The 21,971-nt window shown below is 39.7% G+C and overlaps 2 protein-coding genes across 2 annotated transcripts; one reads left to right on the top strand and one right to left on the bottom strand.

The window, feature by feature from the left end:
* The first annotated feature begins 853 nt into the window (after positions 1-853).
* Positions 854-8,157, top strand: LOC146646897 (kelch domain-containing protein 1). Its single transcript, XM_085391833.1, has 13 exons — positions 854-1,077; positions 1,545-1,615; positions 1,853-1,970; positions 2,380-2,492; positions 3,087-3,174; positions 3,291-3,374; positions 5,007-5,087; positions 5,178-5,236; positions 5,352-5,461; positions 5,567-5,639; positions 5,741-5,825; positions 7,569-7,621; positions 7,988-8,157. The coding sequence occupies exons 1-13, from the start codon at positions 970-972 to the stop codon at positions 8,130-8,132; spliced, it is 1,188 nt and encodes a 395-aa protein (XP_085247959.1). The 5' UTR covers positions 854-969; the 3' UTR covers positions 8,133-8,157.
* A 10-nt stretch (positions 8,158-8,167) lies between these two features.
* LOC146646896 (uncharacterized) lies at positions 8,168-10,684 on the bottom strand. The gene is made up of 3 exons (XM_085391834.1): positions 9,931-10,684; positions 9,711-9,778; positions 8,168-9,344 (listed from the first exon to the last, which is right to left on the bottom strand). Exons 1-3 carry the CDS (start codon positions 10,438-10,440, stop codon positions 9,242-9,244), a joined length of 681 nt encoding a protein of 226 aa, XP_085247960.1. The 5' UTR covers positions 10,441-10,684; the 3' UTR covers positions 8,168-9,241.
* Between the last annotated feature and the right edge of the window lie 11,287 nt (positions 10,685-21,971).

Here is a 21,971-nt window from a genome sequence, read left to right as displayed (position 1 = left end):
ATAGTAGTTTCATTATTTGTCAGTAAGCTACCATAGTGAACCATACGTTAGTAATTGTTTATTGCCACAAATTAACTGTATCGATGACACAAACAATTCTGCTCCAAAACTGTAGATTTGTCTCATGGTATTTTTTGATTTCGAAATTGATTTTGGAAAATATTTGTTTGTTTGGCCTTAATTCAAGTTTATAAAAAAAATCCTTTTGAATATATTACTGACTATATAGTGTAATTAGTCATAAGTACTGGTTATTAGTGCTTATGAATGGATGGACAGAGAAACTGTCCATGTTGTACAAGCTGAACAACTGTGCCTTTCTGGGTCTTCTTTTGAAACAAACAAAACCAAAACAAAAATCTATACAAAAATAAATAAATAAATAACAAGACAAAATGCTGTCCAAGAGTAAAATTCTTGGCTTAATATCTCGAAATTTTGACTCAATAACTTCAAAATTCCGAGTTATTGTGAGATAAAAACAAAAACAAAAAACAAATAGAAATTTTATGCTGGAAGAGGTTCACCGGAAGTAGTATTTTATTTTGTAGCTGTGTTTACAGTATTTGGCACCGAGGCTTTCTTGTCCAAAATATGTAGGTTTAAAAACATGAAGAAATAATATCCGACAGCTAACAGCGCGTTGAGTATGCACTAAGTATGGTTATTTAAACGTTAGTTTTTCAGTGTTTTTGTACTGTGGTTATGTATTAACCTGTTCCGAGCTTTTGTCGGTTGAATTAGTAGACTACCATTTTTTTCTTTTCGCATACCCAAATAATAATATTTAGCATAAACCGAAGACAGTAGGATGGTTCGAGTTTCTACTCACAGTTAGCTGTTGCCTTTGTTCTCGTAAATACATATAGTTGAGCATAGGTGAGACATTTAGACATTTTTTCCTTTTTTGTGTGATTTTTAGGTTCAAGTGCATGCCTTCACGTCTCTGTGTGTAAATAGCAGTCAGTTATGGATTCCGCCTTTGAGAGGCACTGCTCGGAGCTGGTCGCCCGGGAACGAAGCGGACATACTGCTGTGTTGCATGACAATCTCCTGTATGTGTGGGGAGGCTATATGGTGAGAAAACACTGAAACATAAAAGACACAAATGACAAGGAAGAGAAGGGAAATTTCTCCAGTACTGTATTAAACATGTGATATTTAAATGGTGGCATTAACTGTATATGCCAATTTATACCTAGTAAAATTAAAAATAAAAATACATTCATAAATAAATGAGGACTGCTGTGCATTATTATATGTAACAGCTTCTTGCTTTTTTTTTTTTGCTTTCATTTCCCAAACCACATGACCTAACTCCACCACCTGCACCTGTATTATAATGCTTCTTATATGTTAATAAGTCAGTAGTGATTAAACATCTGTTAATATAAAATATTTTTTTTAGTTTAATTTAATTTCGTTTTGTTTTTCATTTCTGACTCAAACACCTGACACTTCTCTGGAGACAGATGAAAATATAAAAATGAAATGAGACGTTATGCTAAAGTGCTTAATTTATTTAATTATTTTGTTCTTTCCAGTCTGTTGCTGAGGAAGAAGTTTTCTTACCTAATGATGAAATCTGGGTGTATGAACTAGACGCAGGTATTTGGTAAGAAGACTGAAAAAATTCCTGCTTGCTTCTGTTTGCAAAACAAAAAATACCAATGCCTGTTAAGCCCTGACTTTCACTCTGTTTTTCAACTCGTGGAAATTGTGTTGGAGTCATATGACATTTCAGCTATGTTTGAACTTACAAGCACTCTCCTGGGGCTGTTTGACTTCTGAGTTGTGAGTGAATATAAGCAGTTTTTCTGCATTTTTCTTTTCTTTTTCCATTTTTCTGAAGGAAGGTGTGTCACATGGATGGGGACGTCCCTCCCCCCATGTCTGGGACCTGCAGCTGCTACATGAATGGACACATGTACATATTTGGAGGTTGTGATGACAATGGACAGACCAATCAGGTTTGACTAATATCTGAGGAAGTGACTGTTAATGACACGTGTTTTTTTTGTAAACATAGTTATGTTTACATTGTGTGAATGCTTAAGGTTTAGCAAGCACTCCCGATGCTTTCTTTCCTTATGTAAAATTTGCAGAGATAGTGTTTTAAAAATAATGTACATTTTATGTTTTTTGTGTCCATGATCAGTAGCTGGAAGTATTGATCATTTAAAGATTACTCTGTAGTGCCTCTAGTGGTCAAAAACTCCACATAAACCTTATAATGTTGTGCGAAACAGAAGTATCTATGGGCATGAACTTAAGGTGGAAAGACCGGAAAGACGCTGAAAGAAAATGTTAAATGTTGATAAATAAATGCAGCAAAGAGATAAAGGAATGAAGATTTGATCAGTGTTTCTCATCCTACAGATGTACGGCGTCAACCTGGAAGATGGGAAATATACATGGAAGAGGATAATGCATGAGTTTGGCTCAGCCCCCTCTCCCCGAGACAAATTGTCCTGCTGGGTTTACAATGGACGGTGAGCACAGTGAAATTTTAATCAAGTTTAATTTTCAGCATTTTGTTACCACATAAATCACTACAGGAAATCAGTAGTTGTGAACTAAAATCTATTTTTAAGATTACTTGTCAAAAACTGGTACTAAAGAAATTTTGAGGATTAGATACTGAATTTTCCCCGCATGACGCTGGTTTGGAAAAGTGAAAGAAAATGGACAGATAAATAGATAAATTAGGTTTCCGTGTCTTTTTCATTTTTTAAATTGAATGCTGGGTGTTTGATCTTACTTTGATACATGAAGTGAAGAGGCTATCCATGTGTCTTTGTTTCCTGCACCAATTTCCGAGCAGATTTGGATGTCCACACAATCAACATTTTTTGTTAACAAGTTAATCTTGTAATCTTGGTTTTACTGTTTTTGGATTTGACGTTAAATCCAGGTTTTGTCAGGCTTTCAACATCTTTTTAGCATTCTTTATCTTAAAGTCATCATCCGAACAAAAACACAACCTGTGTTGAGTTTTGAAAACTATTCAGCGTTACGTCTGTTCTTGATTGGATGTATAATTTTATGTTAATTGGAAATTATTTTTTTGTGTGATATTTTTCCAGGCTCGCCTACTTTGGTGGTTATGGTCACAAACTACTGAGTGATCTCGACCGGAGGAGTGGAAGCTTTATTGTGGATGAAACTTCATGGGTAGGTTTTTTGTTACTCACTACAAGTCTGTTAGCTGTCTCTGTGAGATTTTTTTGAAGGTTTTTGTTAGAAAAGTTAGCTTCTTTACACCTGCTTAGCTCTTTTGTTATTGCCAGGTGGGAGATGTCTTTTGGGGATGGAACAATGAAGTTCACATATTTGACCCCATGCAGTCCAGCTGGAGTGAACCGCGGACCCACGTGAGTCAGTTTGAGATTAATTCATGCTGGTATTGACTGAAGTCAGGAATTTCATGTGTGGGATTTTTCCCCTGATGCTATAAAACTTTAATTAGTAACTTCACAAGTGGAAATATAAATAAAAGATAATTATTAAGACCTAAGGCTAGGCATGTTTGACTGTTGCTCTCAAAATGTTCCAAAATTGAGCACATGCAATCTTTATACAACACTTTGATGAGACAGTGTATAAGAAATGTGGAACATCTTTGACTGCAGCTCCTGCAGGGCATGCTTACACAGCTGAACAGAAACAGCTGATGCAATATTTCATCATCACCTATGCGTGTTGTTCTTATCCAGTGCAATCTGTAAGAAATGCTACCATGTACAGTGTGAAAAAGGGTTTGCCCTTTTGCTGTTTTTTTTGCATATTTGATTTACTTTCATATTACATGATCGTCATTACAGATCATCAAACAAATTGGAATTTCAGACAAAGATAACCAATGTAAACGCAAACGGCAGTTTTTAAATTATGATTTCATTTATTAAGGGAAAAAGGCTATCCAAACCTACCTGAAAAACAGAATTTTCCCCTTTTTAAAAAGGAGTTAACTGTGATAAACCGCAATCTGAGTTCAATTTCACTATCAAACCCCAAGACCTTTATACCTGTTGGCTCAAGAAATCACTGAAATATAGTCTGTCTAACAAAGTGAAGTTGGCTAAAAGATCTCAAAAAGCTACAGAAACAACTGAAAAGTCAAATTATTGACATATGTCAGTCTAGAAAGGGTTGAAAAGCCATTTATAAGGCTTTGGGAATCCAGTGACCCACGATGAGAGCCATTATACACAAACGGAGAAAACTTGGAACAGTGGTGAACCTTCCCAGAAGTGGACAGCTGACCAAAGTTACTCTAGGAGCTCATTGATGACTCATCCAGGAGGTTAGAACAGAAGTCACAAAAACATCTAGAGATCTAGAGAGAGAGGCCAGCCTCACTAGCCTCAGTTAGGAGTTCATGATTCAACAATAAGAAAGAAACTGGGCAAAAACAGCATTCATGGGAGACCTCCAAGGAGAAACTTGATGAGCTCAAAGATGTTTGGTAAAATATTCTGTGAGACAAAAGTTTAACTTTTTGGAAGGTTTGAATTCCTTTACATCTGGCATAAAACTAACACAGCATTTCAATACAGAACAGTCAAAAATGGTGGTGGTAGTGTGATGGTCTGGGGACTGGGATGACTTACCGAAATTAATGGAGAGCAGATTGAGTAGAAAATGTCAGATCATCAGTTTTGTGCACCAAAGCTCAAGCATACTTGGGTTATGCAGCAGGGACAATGATCACATTAGAAAGTCTATCACTGAATGGCTAAAAAATAAGTAAATGAAACAAAATCAGGTAGTACATTTCTGTGTTCATAATGCTATCTATTTTGAAAACACCATTGGTTGAAATGCTCTTAGACACTCAATGTTGTACAGAAAAGGTAACTTTGACTTTCAGAAAGTCTGGAGAACTCATCAAGAACTTTAAAAACAATTCCAATAACATCTGGGTCCCTGGAAGCAAAAAAATAAAGAAATGTTGGAGTAGCCTGAGACTTTTGCACAGTACTATACACTGTTTTTGCTTGCAGGGCCGAGCTCCTGCTCCAAGGGCAGCCCATGGCAGTGCTGCGCTCGGTTACAGAGGATACATTTGTGGAGGTAGAGTTATGGTAAGAGTCCCAGTTGGTTTTCGATGTAGTGTTTATGGATGCATGTTGTGTTGATCAGAGAAAGTTACTTGTGCTGTTTTTTAAATGCAGGAAACCAGGACAAATGACATCCATTGCTTAAACCTTGAATCATGGACATGGTCAGAAATGTATGTAGCCATGTGTCATTGCTATACTGTACCTTGTCATGTGGTGTATGCAGAACCTGAGCTCACAGTGAGTTTTTAAGTTAACTGTGTGTATCATGCCAAATCGGTTTTCCAGAATCCCGTTGTCCCCAACTCCGGTGGGGAGATCATGGCACACACTCACAGCAGTATCAGACAACACCTTGTTCCTGTTTGGAGGTCTGAGTGTTGACTGCAAACCAATGAGTAAGAAAATGCATCCTCTTATTCAAGTTTATTTCCTTTGCTGCTTTGGTCCTTTTATGTCCTCTAGTTGTTTTCTTCTTAGTAAAACAAACCTTGCTCGATTAGGTGATGGGTGGTTGCTTGATGTCGAAACAAAGAAGTGGAAAGAGTTAGAGCATCCCTTTAAGAATAAGCCAAGGTAACAACTTATGAATGTAATATTTATTACTCTGAACAAACGTTATAAAGCGTTGCTGTAAACTGTGATCAGATTTTAAGTGGTACCTTCTCCTGTTTAAGGTTGTGGCACACAGCTAATCCAGGCAAAGATGCTGATGTGATTGTGTTTGGTGGAAGTTGTGACTACATCTTGCTTGTCGACACTGTAAGTATCAGAGGGAGACGCATGTAGAAGCTAAAAACAAAGGTGAAGTTAGTTTAATTTTCCACGTCTTTGGAAATCATGACACAGGTGCAACATGAAAACTATGTTTTTGTTTACATGTATGTTATGTAAAATTTAAACAGGGTTTACTCTATACTGCAGGGGCTTGTACTTCGAAGCAAGTTCAACGTGCACAGTTATCATTTGCTTATCTGGCTTCACTTCCACTGACACAAACAAAGGTGGTAATTAACTAAGTCAACCCAGCGCTTCCAAGCTATGACATGAAAGACAACAATCGTAGACATGGACAAGTCTGCTGGTAGCACAGTGGCATATTTCAGAAAGAAAGGGCAAACTTTTTCTTCATATTAGGAAAATATGAAAAATCTGAACATATAATATCGGCTAAAGGTGACACAAATGCAGCCGAAGCAGCACTGTGTAAGTGGGTTTGAATGGCTGCAGCCAATGCAAATTAGAGCTTGTTTTTGACGATCTATGTTTTTTATTAATGCTTATAACAAAAAAACATAGACTTTAAACAGTCTTTTTAAACTATAGATCTGCCTTTACATGGGCTCTTCCAGGAATGGTGACACTGTTTTCCAGAGAATTGATTTGTGATCAGGTGGTATTTTTGTACTGTTTATCTCTTAACTGAAACATAACCTGCAGAGCAGGTCAGAGTGCTATATGAGGTAGCAAGTTCAACACAGCTATATCAGAGGTTAGTTAGTTTGTCTGCAGATCAAAGTGAAGCAGGTTTTATTGATTGAATAAGTGTTCCTGGTTATAAAAAGCCTGAACAGTTTCTGCTCTGTGTTCTAGTAGCTGCAATTCCAGATGTGTAAACGAGTGTTAGCAACTGATTAAAATCGACTATAAAATATTTGTAAAATTTCAGAATCACCAGAATTTACATTTCATTTAATGCTTTATTACTTTGAGGCTCCTGTATTTTAATTCATTATTATCAGGTTGCCCCAAAAGCTCCCTGAAAAGCCAATTGATCCAAAGTGGTGCAGAGAGTGTACTGACAGGGACTTGAAAGAGAGACCATATTTCTCCCTTATGAGCTGCCCTATATTGGCTCCCTTCTAAATTTCCCCTCTCCCTCTTCTGGTCATGGTGGAAGGGTCACCCCTCCCTACGCCTGGTTTCTGTCTGAGATTTCTTCTTCTTAAAAGGGAATTTTTCTTTCCGACTGTCGCCACATACTTGCTCATAGAGTGTTGTGGGATTGTTTCTAGTACACTAAGTACTTTATATAAATAAAACTGAAGCAAACTGAATTAATAGAATAGGGAAAAAATTGGAACTTTATGATGATTTCAAACCGAACATGTTCCTGTCTGGGTGTTTTCAACATAGATTACTAAAAAAGTCAGCCCATTTCGAGACTTCGCAAATTAACCCATTAATCCTGATTTGTAGTACTCCCCTTAGGTCTGAAGTACAAGTTACCGTGGCAGTGTACCCTAACATGAAGTGAACTGCCTTTCTAACACTGAAAACTCAGCGTTAACCATGAAGTTAACTAAGCCCTTAATCTTGCTTTGTAAGGCATCAGGTCTCTTTCTCTCTACAGAGCAGTCTACACCTGACAATGAGGCATTAAAAAACCTACGGAGAATGTTTGCTAAAGGAACTGATCTAATGAACATAGTTTTGTGAATAAATGAAGACTACAAATATGTCTATGGATGTGAACCTATGTAAACCTTGTGCATTTCTTTTCAGGGTCACTGCAATGATGCACTTGTTTTTCAGACGCAACCATATCCCCTGTTTAGGTAAAAAAACTTTCTGTGATACCTTTACCAGCAAGATGTCAAAAAACTAAGGCAAGAAAAGTAAAAGCGAGATCCCTTGTACGACACAGAGCATTGCAGCACTTATTAAGTCCGATGCAAAATGAATAGGATGTAAAGTGGGATGGAGGCGGAGTTTTCACAGGCGCCATCAGCCTTGCCTGACCTACCGTGATTCTCACTTTATTGCTACAAACAAGTTTGTCCTGCAGCAGATCTGTTAGAGACAAGTAAAATATCTGCTGTCCTAAGTATCTGCTGCTTTGTAGGGCACGTTACTTTAAATATGCATTCGTCTCCCAAAATAGAAATGAGAATTGACAGGCTTTTTTTTCCTCCTCCTGACAGGATTTGTGAGGATTACATTGCAAAGAATGTGAGAAACAACGAGGTGCTCCGAAATCAACTTCCTCTCCTGCCTCGCAAGCTACTGAAGCTCTTACAGAGAAGGATCTCTTTCTACAGGCCTTCGAAAAAGCAAATGACTAGCTAAAAAGACCTTGAATGCCATGCTGTTTAAAGTGCTATATTTCTCCTTTATTGTTTTACAAATTAATATTTTATTTTGTACAGTCTGCCTACAGTCCCTGCGATGACTGCGCTGAATAAATGACAGATTGACACTTTGATTTGCCTGATGCAGATTATTACAATACGCAGATAACTCAGTCAGCAGAACAGAGCAGCTACAGACACGTTTTCTCCCAGAGTAGTCACATGACCAATAACTCGACATTTTCTGCTTTTTTATTTCAAACACACACAAATTTTTTTTAACTCTGCTTCCAAATTTTCATATTGGAAATTTCCTCTAAAAAGTTTGATAAAATTTCACGTTTGTATTCATGCACACAACTTCTGCATTCTGCCACTAAGTGGCAGCAGGCTTTTATTTTGAAGTGTTTCAATGGCTGAATTGTGTCAGCAGAAACAGACTTTGCCCAACTAAAAGTCTCTCTGTAGCCACATTCTCGCAGGGTGGAGAAAGTGCAGGAGCTGCGGTCAGGAAGGAAATGTTAGGTAAACATTCTCTGCTCATACCTTGGCAGGGTTTGCTACATGAGAAACTAAAGCCCTGAACACTTTATGCTCACACAAAACCGCTGGTGGAAACAAGTCCATCTTTACTGCTAAAAGATCACAAGCATGTACCTCTCCTGCTGACATTTACAGAACTGGCAGAAAGGGTCTGTGTTGTCTCATTAAACAGACATGTTAAACCATGTTAGTAATAGGTAGCAAATGAGTGCTCAGTAGGAGTCGAGCTGGACAGTAACACCCTACCTGCTTCAGAAACCCAACCCTTGTGAGTGTGAGGAGAACTTCCTGGCACATATTCAAGCTGGTGTTTTAACTCTGCAATTACTGCTGCATCTTGTTAAATAAGACTTGGCTAAATGCACAGACTGGGAGTGATGCTGTTTTAAGTTCAACACAGACTGTGTTCATTATTTTTTTCCTGGCAACCCTGCATAAATATAGATTGTGCAGCCTTTCCAGCAAGCAGGAAATTTGTCAGAATAAACCCTGGTTCCCTTTCTTTGAATACAAACGGTTTCCTGTCATGAGAGCTTGCTAAAAGAGCTTTCTTAGCTCGGAGGGTCAACTAAACTCTCTTTCAATGGTATCCATCAGCTCCTCTTCTGATCCATCGTACAGGATGACTGGCGTGGTGAGAGAAGAGCCATGGCAGCTATCAAACGTCCTGGGAAATGTAGAGACCCACATCAGGAAGGTGAAGATTACAAACAGAAAATGTGACACATATTTAAACAGTTTAACCCAACGCTCAGAGTGTAGAGGCCCAAACAAAACAAAACTAACAAAACAAAAATGGCGCTGTGAGAAAGTTGGAATAAAGTTGGAAATATGAATGTTTTTCTTTTTGGCATTCTTCAACAATAGACACTTGTCTGTTTCTCCCCTGCTTGCAAACATCTGGCGTATCTGATACGCTCTGAGAATAATGGATTTGGTATTTCGATTCCTTTAAGGTGAATTTGATCTGGCTCTGCGCATTTTTCCTCCACTGAGGTCAGGAATGAATAATTTATTTAAGTTGCCTACTTACGGTTGTTGTTCTGATGTGGGGACGTCTTCCGACAAAGCCTCTGTTGTCAAACAGCCCTGTGAGGAGGACTGACATAAAGCAGAGAGGGAAGGATGGATATTATGTGTTTCATTCAATAATAACTCGCGGTTATTGTTACTTTAAAAGCATACTTTTGTTCTCATAAACTGGATTACAATCTGGCAAAAGTACTTAAAAGTAGAAATTTAAAAGTCCTTACATTGTGCTCGGTGGTACACCCAGATGTGTGCTTTTTAACGTGTGCGAAGGCAGAGTTGCCCTTCTTGTTTACATCTCTTGACACACTGTGTGCGACACGTGGCTCTTGGTCTCTTCCTGACGCTCGGAGCCTCGGAGCAGAGCTGAAGTCGTCTTCAGCGTCCTCCTGGCTGAAATGACACAGTCCGTATGTTTTGGATCTGATGAACGTCTTCTTCGGAGGGGTCTTCTTTACCGAAGCGCTCTCTCTTTCTGTGTAATCTGCCATAACTGTGTCCAGTTCTCCATCAATATCCTCCTCATTCCCAGAAAAGTCCGAATCCTGCCCTTCGCTGTGGCAGTCAGGTTGCGCGCGGTTACGCACATTGCGCAAAACTGAGTGAATTTTAAGAGGCTTGAACAGACGGCTGTCCTTTTGAGGTGAAGCGACATCGGTCCCCGTTTTGGTCACGTTTACCTCGCTGACACAAGCAGGTGCGACTCTTTTTCCTCGGCTTGTACCCGAGCCCATGTCCGTGTGTCTGGGCTGCTAGTGTAGTCTCATTTCCAAATTGCTCCTGAGGCACGGCAAGCGCTTTTGCAGTTGAATATTAACCAACAAAAGCGTGGTCCTTGGCAGTGGTTAAGGTCAGTCTTCAATTAGTTTTACGATAGGAAGGCAGTTCTTTGGCAAAAAACGAAGCTTTTCTTTAAAATGTTTCTACAGACAGGTTGTTAAAATAAACGGCAGTAAACTTTCGAGTAACTCCAAATCAAGATGAGAAACTGTGTATCCCTTACATAACCAAAGTTTGGCTCAGGACCCCAGGGAGAAAACTCCGCCTTCTTATAGGGGGAAACACACATCCTCCATTGTGTCTACTGCTAAAAAAAATAACATCTGCCTGTGTATTCTCATGGATTTAAGCAACCAATCCCCAAAAAAGGGAAATATACGTAAATATTCACGTGTTCCCTTTAATGATAGGGAGTCATTTTGAAAGGCTAACAGGAAGAATTAGTCCAATTTGTCTGTATCAGAAACATGACCAGCCTATTTCCCTTCTTCACCTAATAGATTTTATTGGGGCCAACAGTGAGTGAATTCCTGTCACCCTGATGCAGGAGCCCCCCTCCTCCAGTGAATGATTAAGATTAAAGTGCTGGACCATGAGAGAGGGCATTCCTTTCCAACAGCTCAGGCTTCCCAGAGATTCCTCAATAAGCTTTTGTTTGGTCCACTTGCGCATACAAAAGACATGACAGGAGCACCTCAGTGCCAAAGCTGTCCAACAAAAACCCAGAGTGCACCAAAGCAAAGAAAAAAAACTTGTTTGCCATCTTTCATTAAATGCCTAATTTTCTCTCTCTCTTTTCTTACTTGTGTGTGTGTGCACATGCAAGTGTGTGCCAGACAGCTGTGCAACCTGTTCTCTCTGGAGGCTGACCAAGTCAAAGACACCTGTCGTTTAGGAAATTGGCAATGTGAGAGTAGAAAAAAAGCAAGTCGGCCTGCAGGTCTCAAATGTCTCATTGAGGAAATTCCTGTCTTGGTCACTGATTATTAGAGAACACACGCAGCATGTCGGCAAATCTTACTTAACCTGCAAACTTTTAAAAGTAAAATGATACTGAAATATAAAAATAGCTCTTCTTCCATACACTCTCAGCTGCAGTTAGCTACATCTCATCATGACAGAAGAGCCTGTGTGGCATCCTGATCACATTTACAGTAGTATGAAAACCTCCTACTACTGACTCTCTCCATTTCAGTGATGCTGTCCAAAGATTGGATAATCTCAGAGATTGCCTTTTAGGGGAAAAAAATGGAGATTCAGAGCTAAGCTGGAAAACTGAGACATCTTCCCGATTGTGCAATAAATTGCATGTATACTGCAGATGTTGCCTCTCTCTCCCAAATGTAAATTAAATCTCCTTAAATGAAAATAAGTCTTGTTTTTCGACAGTAGTCAAACATAAAACTTAAACAACAAGCTTACTTTCCAGCCCTGCTTCTCGAGCAGTCTCGTTTATGTTATTTTCAACCTCTACTTCTGTTAACTCTCCGCCTGCACTGCACTCTGGTGTATCATTAAAGAGATCGGGCCGCCACATCTGGAGAAAAATTCAACAGCTTCCAGACGAGGGGGAGGATCTGCCACAAAATAGAAGCCACGGCCCAGCTCGCTACATAACTGTGGTTTTTCTTACTTCTTCCAGATTCAAGAATATTTCTCCAGTATGGATGAAGTTTAAAAGACTGGGAAAAGCATTTATGAAACGCTGACCTTGGATTTAGTTTAGCTTTGTACATCATATCCTATGCAAACTCTGAATCAGCAGACATGTGAGTTGTTTTTGCAGTGCTGTGGAAACAAACGTCCTTTGTTCCCTCCCAACAACAGAACATCATATGTGAAAAATGTTAATTATTATGACTCAGCTGCTCCATTTGGAGGACAACAAATAAAAGCATTGTTGTTGTGTTTGAGTAAAAAAGGAAACAAACTGCCATATGTTTGTAAAAAAACAACAACCCCAAAACCAAATCTCTGGAGAGTATTTAACAAGCCAGCTGCCCGCTGATAGGCATTCCAGTAAAACTGCCTGGACCTCTTTCCTCAGTAGACAAGCATTAATAGGACAGGGTCAACAGGATCTACACACCACAACATTGTAAAGCAATTTATTCCTTCTTATTTTTTCATAGCCTAAATGATGTCTTAATGGGGACCACATTGAATCAGACCCTTTTCTTTAATAGAAAAAAATATGATTATATAAATATTTCCCTACAGCCTCACAAAAGACCACACCCGTCTTTGGCAAGACCACGTCATATAAATTGATTCATCATCACGATATAAAAAAAAAATCCTCTTTTTTATATAACTTCAGATTTTGCCTCACAATAATCAGATCCAGACTTCCTTCAGTGACAGAAAAATCCACATGTGTATATGGGATCTTATGCCAACATTTCCAACATAAGCAAAATACTGAGGCACTGTTATGCTTTTACTGTTTTAGAAGTAAATTTAATAGGTTTAAAGTATAGCCTAAACAAGTGAACCAAACGCACTTCTTAGTTGGATGCCTAGGACTTGGTTAAGGGGCTAGAAAATATATCACACTGCTGAATGTTCTCACAAAGATAGACAAGAAAATGTGTGTGTGTGTGTGTGTGGTGAGCAGGTCTTACTCATGTTGTGGGGACCTCATTTTGTTTACATTGTTACATTCTGGGCACATGGCTTCCTTTCATGAACATAAACAAGTCGCTATAACATAAATCCTTAAATTTAAAGGTGACGGCATGCCTTAAGGTTAAGGTTAGGGATGTAGTAGTTCCCTAGATTAGAGTAAGTCTGCAGGAAATGAATCCAAGGCCATATAATGCCTCTGAAGTCATGGATAGATTACAGATTTTCTACAGGGAAAGGAAGCCAAATTGGTTCACAGTCAGATAAAAGGGCCGTTCAGGGTCACATACTGTAGACGTAATCAGCTGAGCAGATGAGCGGAGCTGAGACAGAGGGATATTGTAACTTTCACAGGGTGACATAAGGTTGTCAGGGCAACAGTTAGTGCAACCAAGAGGAGTTGAAGTGCAGTAAAAGAACAAGGAGCGTCTGTATTTATCTTTGAGCTCTTAATCTGCTACATTACCAAGCATAAATTAAAGCGTTTGCTTTTGTGATAGCGGTAAAAGTACGTCACAGAGATGAAGCGGCGACAAGCCTGCAAACCTTTAAAGTTAACGAATTCTCCTTAACATAAGAGTCTGACAGGTCGCTGTAAGGGAGGACTGCCTGCTGATATCTAGAAGTGGTGAAACTGTAACCAGCAGATGGAGCTAGTATTCAACAAAAGCAAATTAGGGTGTCTTCCATGCCGATCCATGCACAGGACAAGTTGTTACTCTTCATGAGCTAAATGCATTTTTTATTTTTAAAAAGAACAAAAAGAAAAGCTTAGAGCTCCTTCTATGGGATTTCACAAAATTATACCTTTAGTAATAGTATAGTTATTTAAGAAAAACAATGCATTTCACACTATTTTAAACAAAAAAGCAAAATTTTACCACTGAAATACTGAAGCAGACACAAGGAAATAGACAAAAAAGAAAGGAAAGGACAAAAAAAGAACTCTATAGTTTAAAGTGAAAGTATGTGAGTGTAACAGTGACACAAGTAACCTGTCAGATTATTATAAATACCAAACTATTGGTCATATGAGAGCAAATAACAGCAAAAAACATGACTTTAATAAATATGAAAAAGTATATAAGTTGCATAAATGCTACTTCATGTTAAAAGCAAAGCATGTTGGCACTTTATACAGCCACGTGTTTTACATGTGGACGTGAAATCAGCTTTGGAGATCCTCTCACTTCCCCACTATTAACTGTTATAACAGTGTCCTGGAAGGTCTTCTCAGGCAAGCCAGTGGTCACTGCTGCAGTGACCCATTTTTCTGTCAAAAGGCCATGTAATCAACAGAAAACAATTACTGCCTCTCTCTCAGGCGCTCGGAGCGCTCAATACTAGCATCTGCTCACTTCCTAATTACCTGCTCGGTAAGAAGCTTCATTTGGAGAGAAACACACGGCAATCAATCCCTGCATTAAACTTGGTTTGTTTGTCAGCATCCTGAAGTGTCACGCTGAAACCTCTGTTCATTTCAGTTTTGTTTGATTAACTTCTGCTTGACCTACATTCTGTTTATTGGATCTTGTATTTATTGCTGTTAATTCCCTTTTAAATGTGCCTCTTGTTCATGTTTATATTACAGTTCCCTCCTTTTACTCACTCTTTTGCTCCCAGGCTAGTGCTAACCTTTTCCCCCTAGAGCATGGGTTTTAAAAGTGTATCCTTTGTTTAGTGCTTTTTTCCCTCTGTCTTTTCCAAATTTCTACATTCTACAAAAGATTGCCTATTTTGTGGAAAGAATGTGTCACCCTAAACACCCACTCTGGTTTTTAATGGTCCCATTGCATGTCTTTGTGCATTTGAAAGTATGCTGAAAACAGTCTTCTTCTTCGTTTCCACTGTTCCTTTTAGGACTCCCCACAGTGGGTCGTCTGCCTTCATCTTACCCTATCGTACTTTTCTGTCACACCAACCCTCTACATGTCCTCCTTCACTACATCCATGAGCATTCTCTGTGTCAACTTCCTTTGTATCCACTATTTATTCATCTCAGCCAGACTTCACTCTGATGTACTCGTTTCTAATCTTGTCCATTCTGGTCACTCCCAGTGAAGATCTTAGCATCTTCAACTCGACCTCCTGTCGTTTTGTTAGTGACACCATCTCCAAAGAATACATCATAGCATCAGCATCTTATAAATCTTCCCTTTCACTCTTGCTACTATCCTTCTGTCACAAATCACCCCTGACACTTGTCTCCACCTGCTCTACTTTGCCTCTCTTTTCCTCACCTCTCTTGTGCACTGACTGTTGCTTTATATGGTTGATCCCAGGTATTTAAACTCATCTAACTTCACTACATCTACTCCTTGCAGCTCCACTGTTACACCTTTCTTTCTATTATTCACACATGTATTCTGTCTTGCTCCTACTGACTTTCATTCTTCTTCTCTCCAGAGCATGCCTCCACCTCTCCAGGTTCTCTTCCACCTGCTCATTACTCTCACTACAGATTCGCAATTTCATCTGCGTGGAAATTTCCATGGAAATTCATCCCTGAGCTCAGAGATGATCCCTAATGTAACCGTATGCCCACCTTGAGCCTATCTGTAACTCATACCACACACCTCACCACTGCCTCACTGTTCTAGCATGCTGTAAACAGTCAAGGGTAAAAATCAAGGCCATAATGGTGGGAATTAGGAGGTAAATTCTTTAAAAAAATCTTTGCAATCTTTTATGGACTGCTAATAACTTAACTGCAGACATCTTTCGTGGAAAGACTACAGCATCCATCCTCTTCCACTTATCCAAGGTCATGTTGCAGTGACAGCAAACTAATCAAGATATTCCAGACAAATTTCTCGTCAGCTAGACTTTCCACTTCCTGCTGGGTGAGGTGTTCCCAGACCAGGCCGGATAAGAAATATAATCTCTCCAGTGGGTTTTGGATATATCCTGGGGCTTCTTCCCAGCTGGGCATAAAGACTACAGTGATTTACCTGTAGTCCAGGACGTACCTGGATTTTTGAACACGCATCAAGACGTTTTAGTGATATGCTATGCTAACATGCTAAGCTATGAATGATAAAAATGGTATAAACCAACTAACATTCTCACACATTCATAACTTGCTGAAGAGCAGTTTGGAGCAATTTGAGGTATGCATGTGTATGAGCAGATGGGGAACCGAACCACTGAGCCACACCCACCCCTACTAATCGGAAAGTCAGAGGTTTGATCCCGAGCTGCTCCAGTCTGCATGCTGAAGTATCCTTGGACACCTAAAGTTGCCCCTGATGCATTCATTAGGGCAAAAGTGTTAGAATGTTAGCTAAAAGCACTCCAACTGGAATGCTCCAGTTGAGAGAAAAGCACAGGTACACAAGTGTCAGTCCATTTACCTTTTCTTGCTATGATTCTATTTCATACAGAGTTATGTGTGGCGTTTTGTTGCACAGATCGGGTACTTGGTCCTGAGCAAAGTCATGGGCATGTTTTATACTGTCTTGTAATCTTAATGTAATATTTATACATGTAATTATAAATGCTGAAGTTATTATTTATAGGTTGACAAAATCAAATCAGCCTTTGGTTACTCCAAATGTGTTACTACACATTTCTCCACATAGCTGTGGAGAAATAAAGTCTTGAAGGTCCTTGATCATGTAGACTTTTATTCAAGTTTTATTTTCCCAAATAGTTCTATTCATTGAACTGGTACTTAATTCATCCAGCTTTCAGTGAACTGCAGATAACAGTGGAATAATGACAGATTCTTAAACATTTCAGTTTTGCTTCATATTTTGCTTATCTCCTGTGTATTTCATCAGCATTTGCCTGCTTCATCAATGCTTTAAATAATTCTTTAAATGGTAAATGTAACTACCTTTTCAATACAGAAAGAGCCTCTATTGCTGTGATACTGAACAGGACCCTGAAACGTTTCTGTCAGTGATTTCCTGCCTTTTCTCTTTTACTCTCTGACAAAACAACAGAGAGAATGTGAAAGTTGATCTGATTCCATCCCCAGGTATTTCACTTCCAAGAACTTTTTGAAGGTACAGAAAAAGTACAGAATGCCCAGTAGAGGAAGCAACACCAATTTGATGCTGTCCATGGTCCTGAAAGTACCCTTTAATTGATAAAACCCAGACAGCTACGTATGTCACATCTTTCATGCCTTAGGAAAAGCCCACAGGCCTTCTTCACAGACCTTCCTGGATCCCTAAATCCTTTAAAATGTATGTGCATTGTATATTTGACAGATCGTCTTGCCTTTTGAAAGTTTTTATGAAGCAAACTCTTGGTTTTTAACTGATCTGGCATAAAAAAAAACATTCACAGGTGGCTGAACACTAAAGTAACATCCATGTTGGGCTTTGCTGCAGAGTTGCCAGACAACATAGTATGTGGTGGGTTGCTGAAAGATCGCTTTTAGCACTGCAGTGTGGACGCAGTACACAAACACACAGCTCAGTGTTTACTGTGCATGTGAAGGCTTGTACCTGTCCTCAAACAAACCTGCCAGATATAGAAAAATATAGTGTGGTTTTGGGGAAAAAAAAGTGTCACGCATGTGCAACCGCCTCTCCCTGTCCATGTTACATAATAGGCATAATAGGACTGTTGATGGCTGGCATCATTATCGGCCCTGTCTATGCCAGTCTAAAAATATGGTTCAGGGTTCCAACAGTATGTGGCATTTATGTAAGTGAAGAGAACAGGAGAAGGGTTTGGATCACAAGCCGTTTCTGTGACAGTCCAGAGCCGATGTGACAGAGAGGACGAGCGAGGAGAAAAGATTCAGACTTGAGTAAAAAGGGAGCGGGAGGTAGCGTGTGGGAGTGTGTTGAGCAGAGAGCCACAGAGAGAGTAGCGGTGGGGGTGTGGAGGCGGCGGAGGTAACTCAGCTCCATTATCATGCACACTTCAGATATCCCTGCAAGGGCCACTTGCAAAGAAACTTTCACCCATCTGCAGCGAATTTCTTCAAACTGTGATTCATCTATTACAACACTACGCTGCATAAACAGCCTTGTGCTGTTTAATTTTATAGTCCTTAAAGGTATTATTCCAATAAAGCGTATTAAAAACTAATACTACTCTCACAGATATTGAGAGAGGAATTCAATTAAATTTGAACATCTAAGAAAAGTTTCACAAATTAAAGGAAGAAGAAAATGAAAAATTACAATCTTTGCTTTTAAAGCCCCCAAAAAGCATTTTTCTCATTCAGCTTCTTTTTCTCTTAGTTTCATCTACGTCTACAACTAATGAAGAAGTCCCCCCCCCCCCCCCCTTGATTAAACAAGTAAAGCATTTTTTATTATGCCTAAACCTTGTGAAACTTCCTCCACCTGTCAGAGTTTAGCATCAGCTGAACCATGGTCCTGCAGCTGTGTTGTGTGCCTAGGACACTTCAGGCATTAATCACATCTGAACAAAGCAATCCAGACAGTTACTGAATTATCAGCTAGTAATACTGACATTGAACTTTCCAAAACACAAACTGGACGGTGAATTGTGTATGTATATTGCCATTTCAACCTTTCTCAAAGTACAAAAAACACAGGTGCAGAGATGTAAGATACAGGTTAAAGGTTATGTTTGTTGGATAAACACTACAGGAAAGTAGCAGCCTAACAGTACTTGCAAAGCCAAAGAGCACAGTTTTTACCTACTCCATTATTTTGTTGTATCCCAGATTACACCCATCTCCAACAAGGGATAACCTCTATATTTCTGATTTGTTCACAATATCACAAATATTAGGTGTTAACATGACAAACTTCATTCTTATGAACATGTTTGAATTGGGGAGGATTTTACGCCATATGCTCTTACTAATGCAACCCTCCCTATTTATCCAGGGTTCGGCTTCGTCACTGGGAGTAAACTGTCCCCCCGCCTCCTGTAGCTGCGTTTATTAGAGGGTTTGTGTGACAAAGGAGTATGCTAGGGATAAGGTGAGATGGAGGCAGATGATCTGCTGTAGCAATCCACAAAGGAAGCAGCGGAAAAAGAAGAAGGAGGAGGAGAAGAAGAAAGGTAAACTTGGCAAATCTGATCTGTGATTCAAGCTAAAACCTCATCATTTTACCTTATGGTCATTTCTCTGCAAAGAAAGTAAAAGAGAAAGTAATTTCTCTGCATTGTTTTCTGACATCATCACACATACAGTAAATCGTCACCATCAGGTAGCAGCGTGCAGATATGTCGAGGTAATTCCTTGTTTATCAGAGTGACAGTCTTCTCTGCTCCCTCAGCTGTGTTGTGCTTACAGATCAGACTCCTTGAAGGGAATCTACTTAAGATTAGAGCAGCATTGTTGGCTGAAAGTTTCCCTTAATTAGCATGCAGTTAAAGTCAGTGATAAGACCTTACTGTCACTGCAGCATCCCTAAGCCCTGAAGATGTTTTCCCTACAGTTAGTGTTTTGTGAAGATAATAGGGATGATTTACCTCCTGACTGACTCCCTGATTGGCTCATTCTGCAAAAAATACTTGACAATTCACACACAGTTACGCATATTATCAGCTTTTTATTTGAATCTTGGTATTTGCAGTCCTTTGGAGGGCAGCAGCGCAGGAAGTTATCATAGACTGTCTTGCACGTGTTGCAATACCACATTTTAACATACAGAAATCTGCAAAATGCTACTCAAGGAAATATTATCTGCAAACCCGAATCGTTAAAATACAAAAAAACACCCCAAACAAACAAACAAACAAACAAACAAACAAAAAAACCCAACAACGACTTATCACAGCTGAAAATACAGAAGAAAAGCCTGGACTGTCTTGTCTTGGTCTCGATGACATCTCTTCCATGGCCTGATGTAGTGATGCCACACTGAACATTGAGCCCTATCGGCTGTAGCACGCCACTGAGGTGGAAGGGCGCACGCTCTGTGTAGAATAGAGTTACCCATTCTTGACAAATTACACCTGGTAAGCAAGTCTGAAACACGTTACCTCAGTGTTTGTAAGATTTATGAGCACGTCTGCATCCACATCTAATTCACTTGGATCTGGCAGACACGGCAGAAAGTCAGCAATGAAGAAAAAAAAAGGAGATTTCCTCAACAGTTTTTTGTGAAGACGTGTGCACTTCCCCCATCATTCAAAAGAGGTTGTAAAAGTTAACAACCTCTGCATATAATAGGAGTGCAGTAAACATACTCTGACATATGGCAGGTTATGCTGATCAAAGCCTTACGCTGGGGTGTAGACGAGGAGGACATTTAAGCTTTTTTTTGTTTGCCCTTTGCTCGTTTAAAAATTAGGAGGAAGGATTTAATACCACTCTAATCAGGCTGTAACATACAGATCTAAGTATTGTCTTTATTTTGCTCACTTTGAGCATTTGCACGCACATTTTTTTGATTTGAAAACACAAGTGAAGCTAACTGACTGCACACAGGGTGCAATGCATTGTCCATATGAAGCGATTCACTTCTCCGGCTGCACAGAGCCCATATACTGCTGTTGTTCTGCTCGTGTTATCAGAGCTCAGTGGACTTGGCTGAATTATTCAACGCTCCCAGCAGCATCTCTCTCGCTCGCGCTCTCTCTCTGCACCGACCTAGTTTACATCAGGAGTTTACACACTGGGCAGGGGGCTGAACACTTGCAGCTCTGTAGTCTGGACTATAAGGAAGAAACTCCTGCATTCACCGCTCTCTTCTGACAGCCTTTTTTTCAGCTAGAATGTAGAATTCAATTTTATTGAACGTGTCATATCCGTGGAACACTGAAGATTCCTAAACGTATCCATCATAGTTGATATAACAATAGCGCTCATGGTGACAAAAGGCAAATAGGTTGCAGGACTTAACTTTGAGCTCCATCCAGAGGCACAGTGTTGGTTCAACCACCTGCCAGGCTGACAGAGGATAAATGTTACGCCTGTTAAACAGACCACCAACATCCCAAAAGCTCTGCTCAGTGACAAGTCTGATGGTGCTTACAGCTCTGCTTTGACCTGCCAAGACTGTTGAGCCCAAATGAGCTTAAAACGCAGCGTGAAACACAGGCTGTCGACGCTCGTCTGCAAGCGGGAGGCTGCTCTCCGCGAGCTCTGGATTCATGAGTGTTTGAGAAGTGACAGTGCAGATCTGTCACGTAAAAAGTCATATTTTGGAAGTTGTCAGAACCGCACATGTAAATTTAACCTTCTCACATCCCTCTGAGTACTGACAGAGTGCCGTTTGGAAAAACGATGTTGACTTTAGCCGTGTTTTCTTTTTTGCCCCTAACTAAACTGCGGGTAGGACCGCAGATGCCAACCACTGGAAAAAAAAAAGAGTTAATGAAATTTTCCCTAGAGAGAGAGAGCGAGAGAGAGACATGAGAATCCAACAGAGTAAAATTGAATTGGGCAGCTCTGAGTTCAGGGAAGCCAAGGTTAAGGAAATGCAACAAAGTAGTGTAGTGTTTTCATAGAAAATCAATACTGTGCTTCTCATTATTGTCCTCATACTGCTGTGTACAAGGCGAGTCAGATTCACTGAAGGAAAAAGCTCAAACCCAGCGCAGCCAGGTTGTACCAGAGCACCTGGCAGCCACTTCAGGCCAGGAAAGGGAAAAAAAAGGTCTGTTGTTACAAAAACAGCAGTTGGGGACATCATTTATATTTTCTCCATTTAATGCGCTCCTTTAACTTCAGACTTTCCACAAACTATGTTTAGTTTTTGGAGACATTTGGAAACGTCATTACTCTCACATCCCATATTTCATGGCATGGCTCACACTTTCTTTTAACCTCTGGCTGACCTCCCGTTACCTTCAGCTCTCACAGTGTGACACGGATATCACGCTTCAGGTTAATATTCAAATCACATCTTGAATGTGGTGAAGCGGTCTATCCTGCCAAGTGTCTGCTAATCTATTCTGGGCAAAAATGAAG

Source organism: Rhamphochromis longiceps, linkage group LG19 (assembly GCF_057381845.1).
Source record: "Rhamphochromis longiceps isolate RC_006_pf linkage group LG19, R_longiceps_female_GT1.1, whole genome shotgun sequence".
NCBI classification, from domain to species: Eukaryota; Metazoa; Chordata; class Actinopteri; order Cichliformes; family Cichlidae; genus Rhamphochromis; species Rhamphochromis longiceps.
The sequence above is the reverse complement of the archived record's forward strand: the minus strand, read 5'-3'. Positions and strand labels throughout refer to the sequence as shown.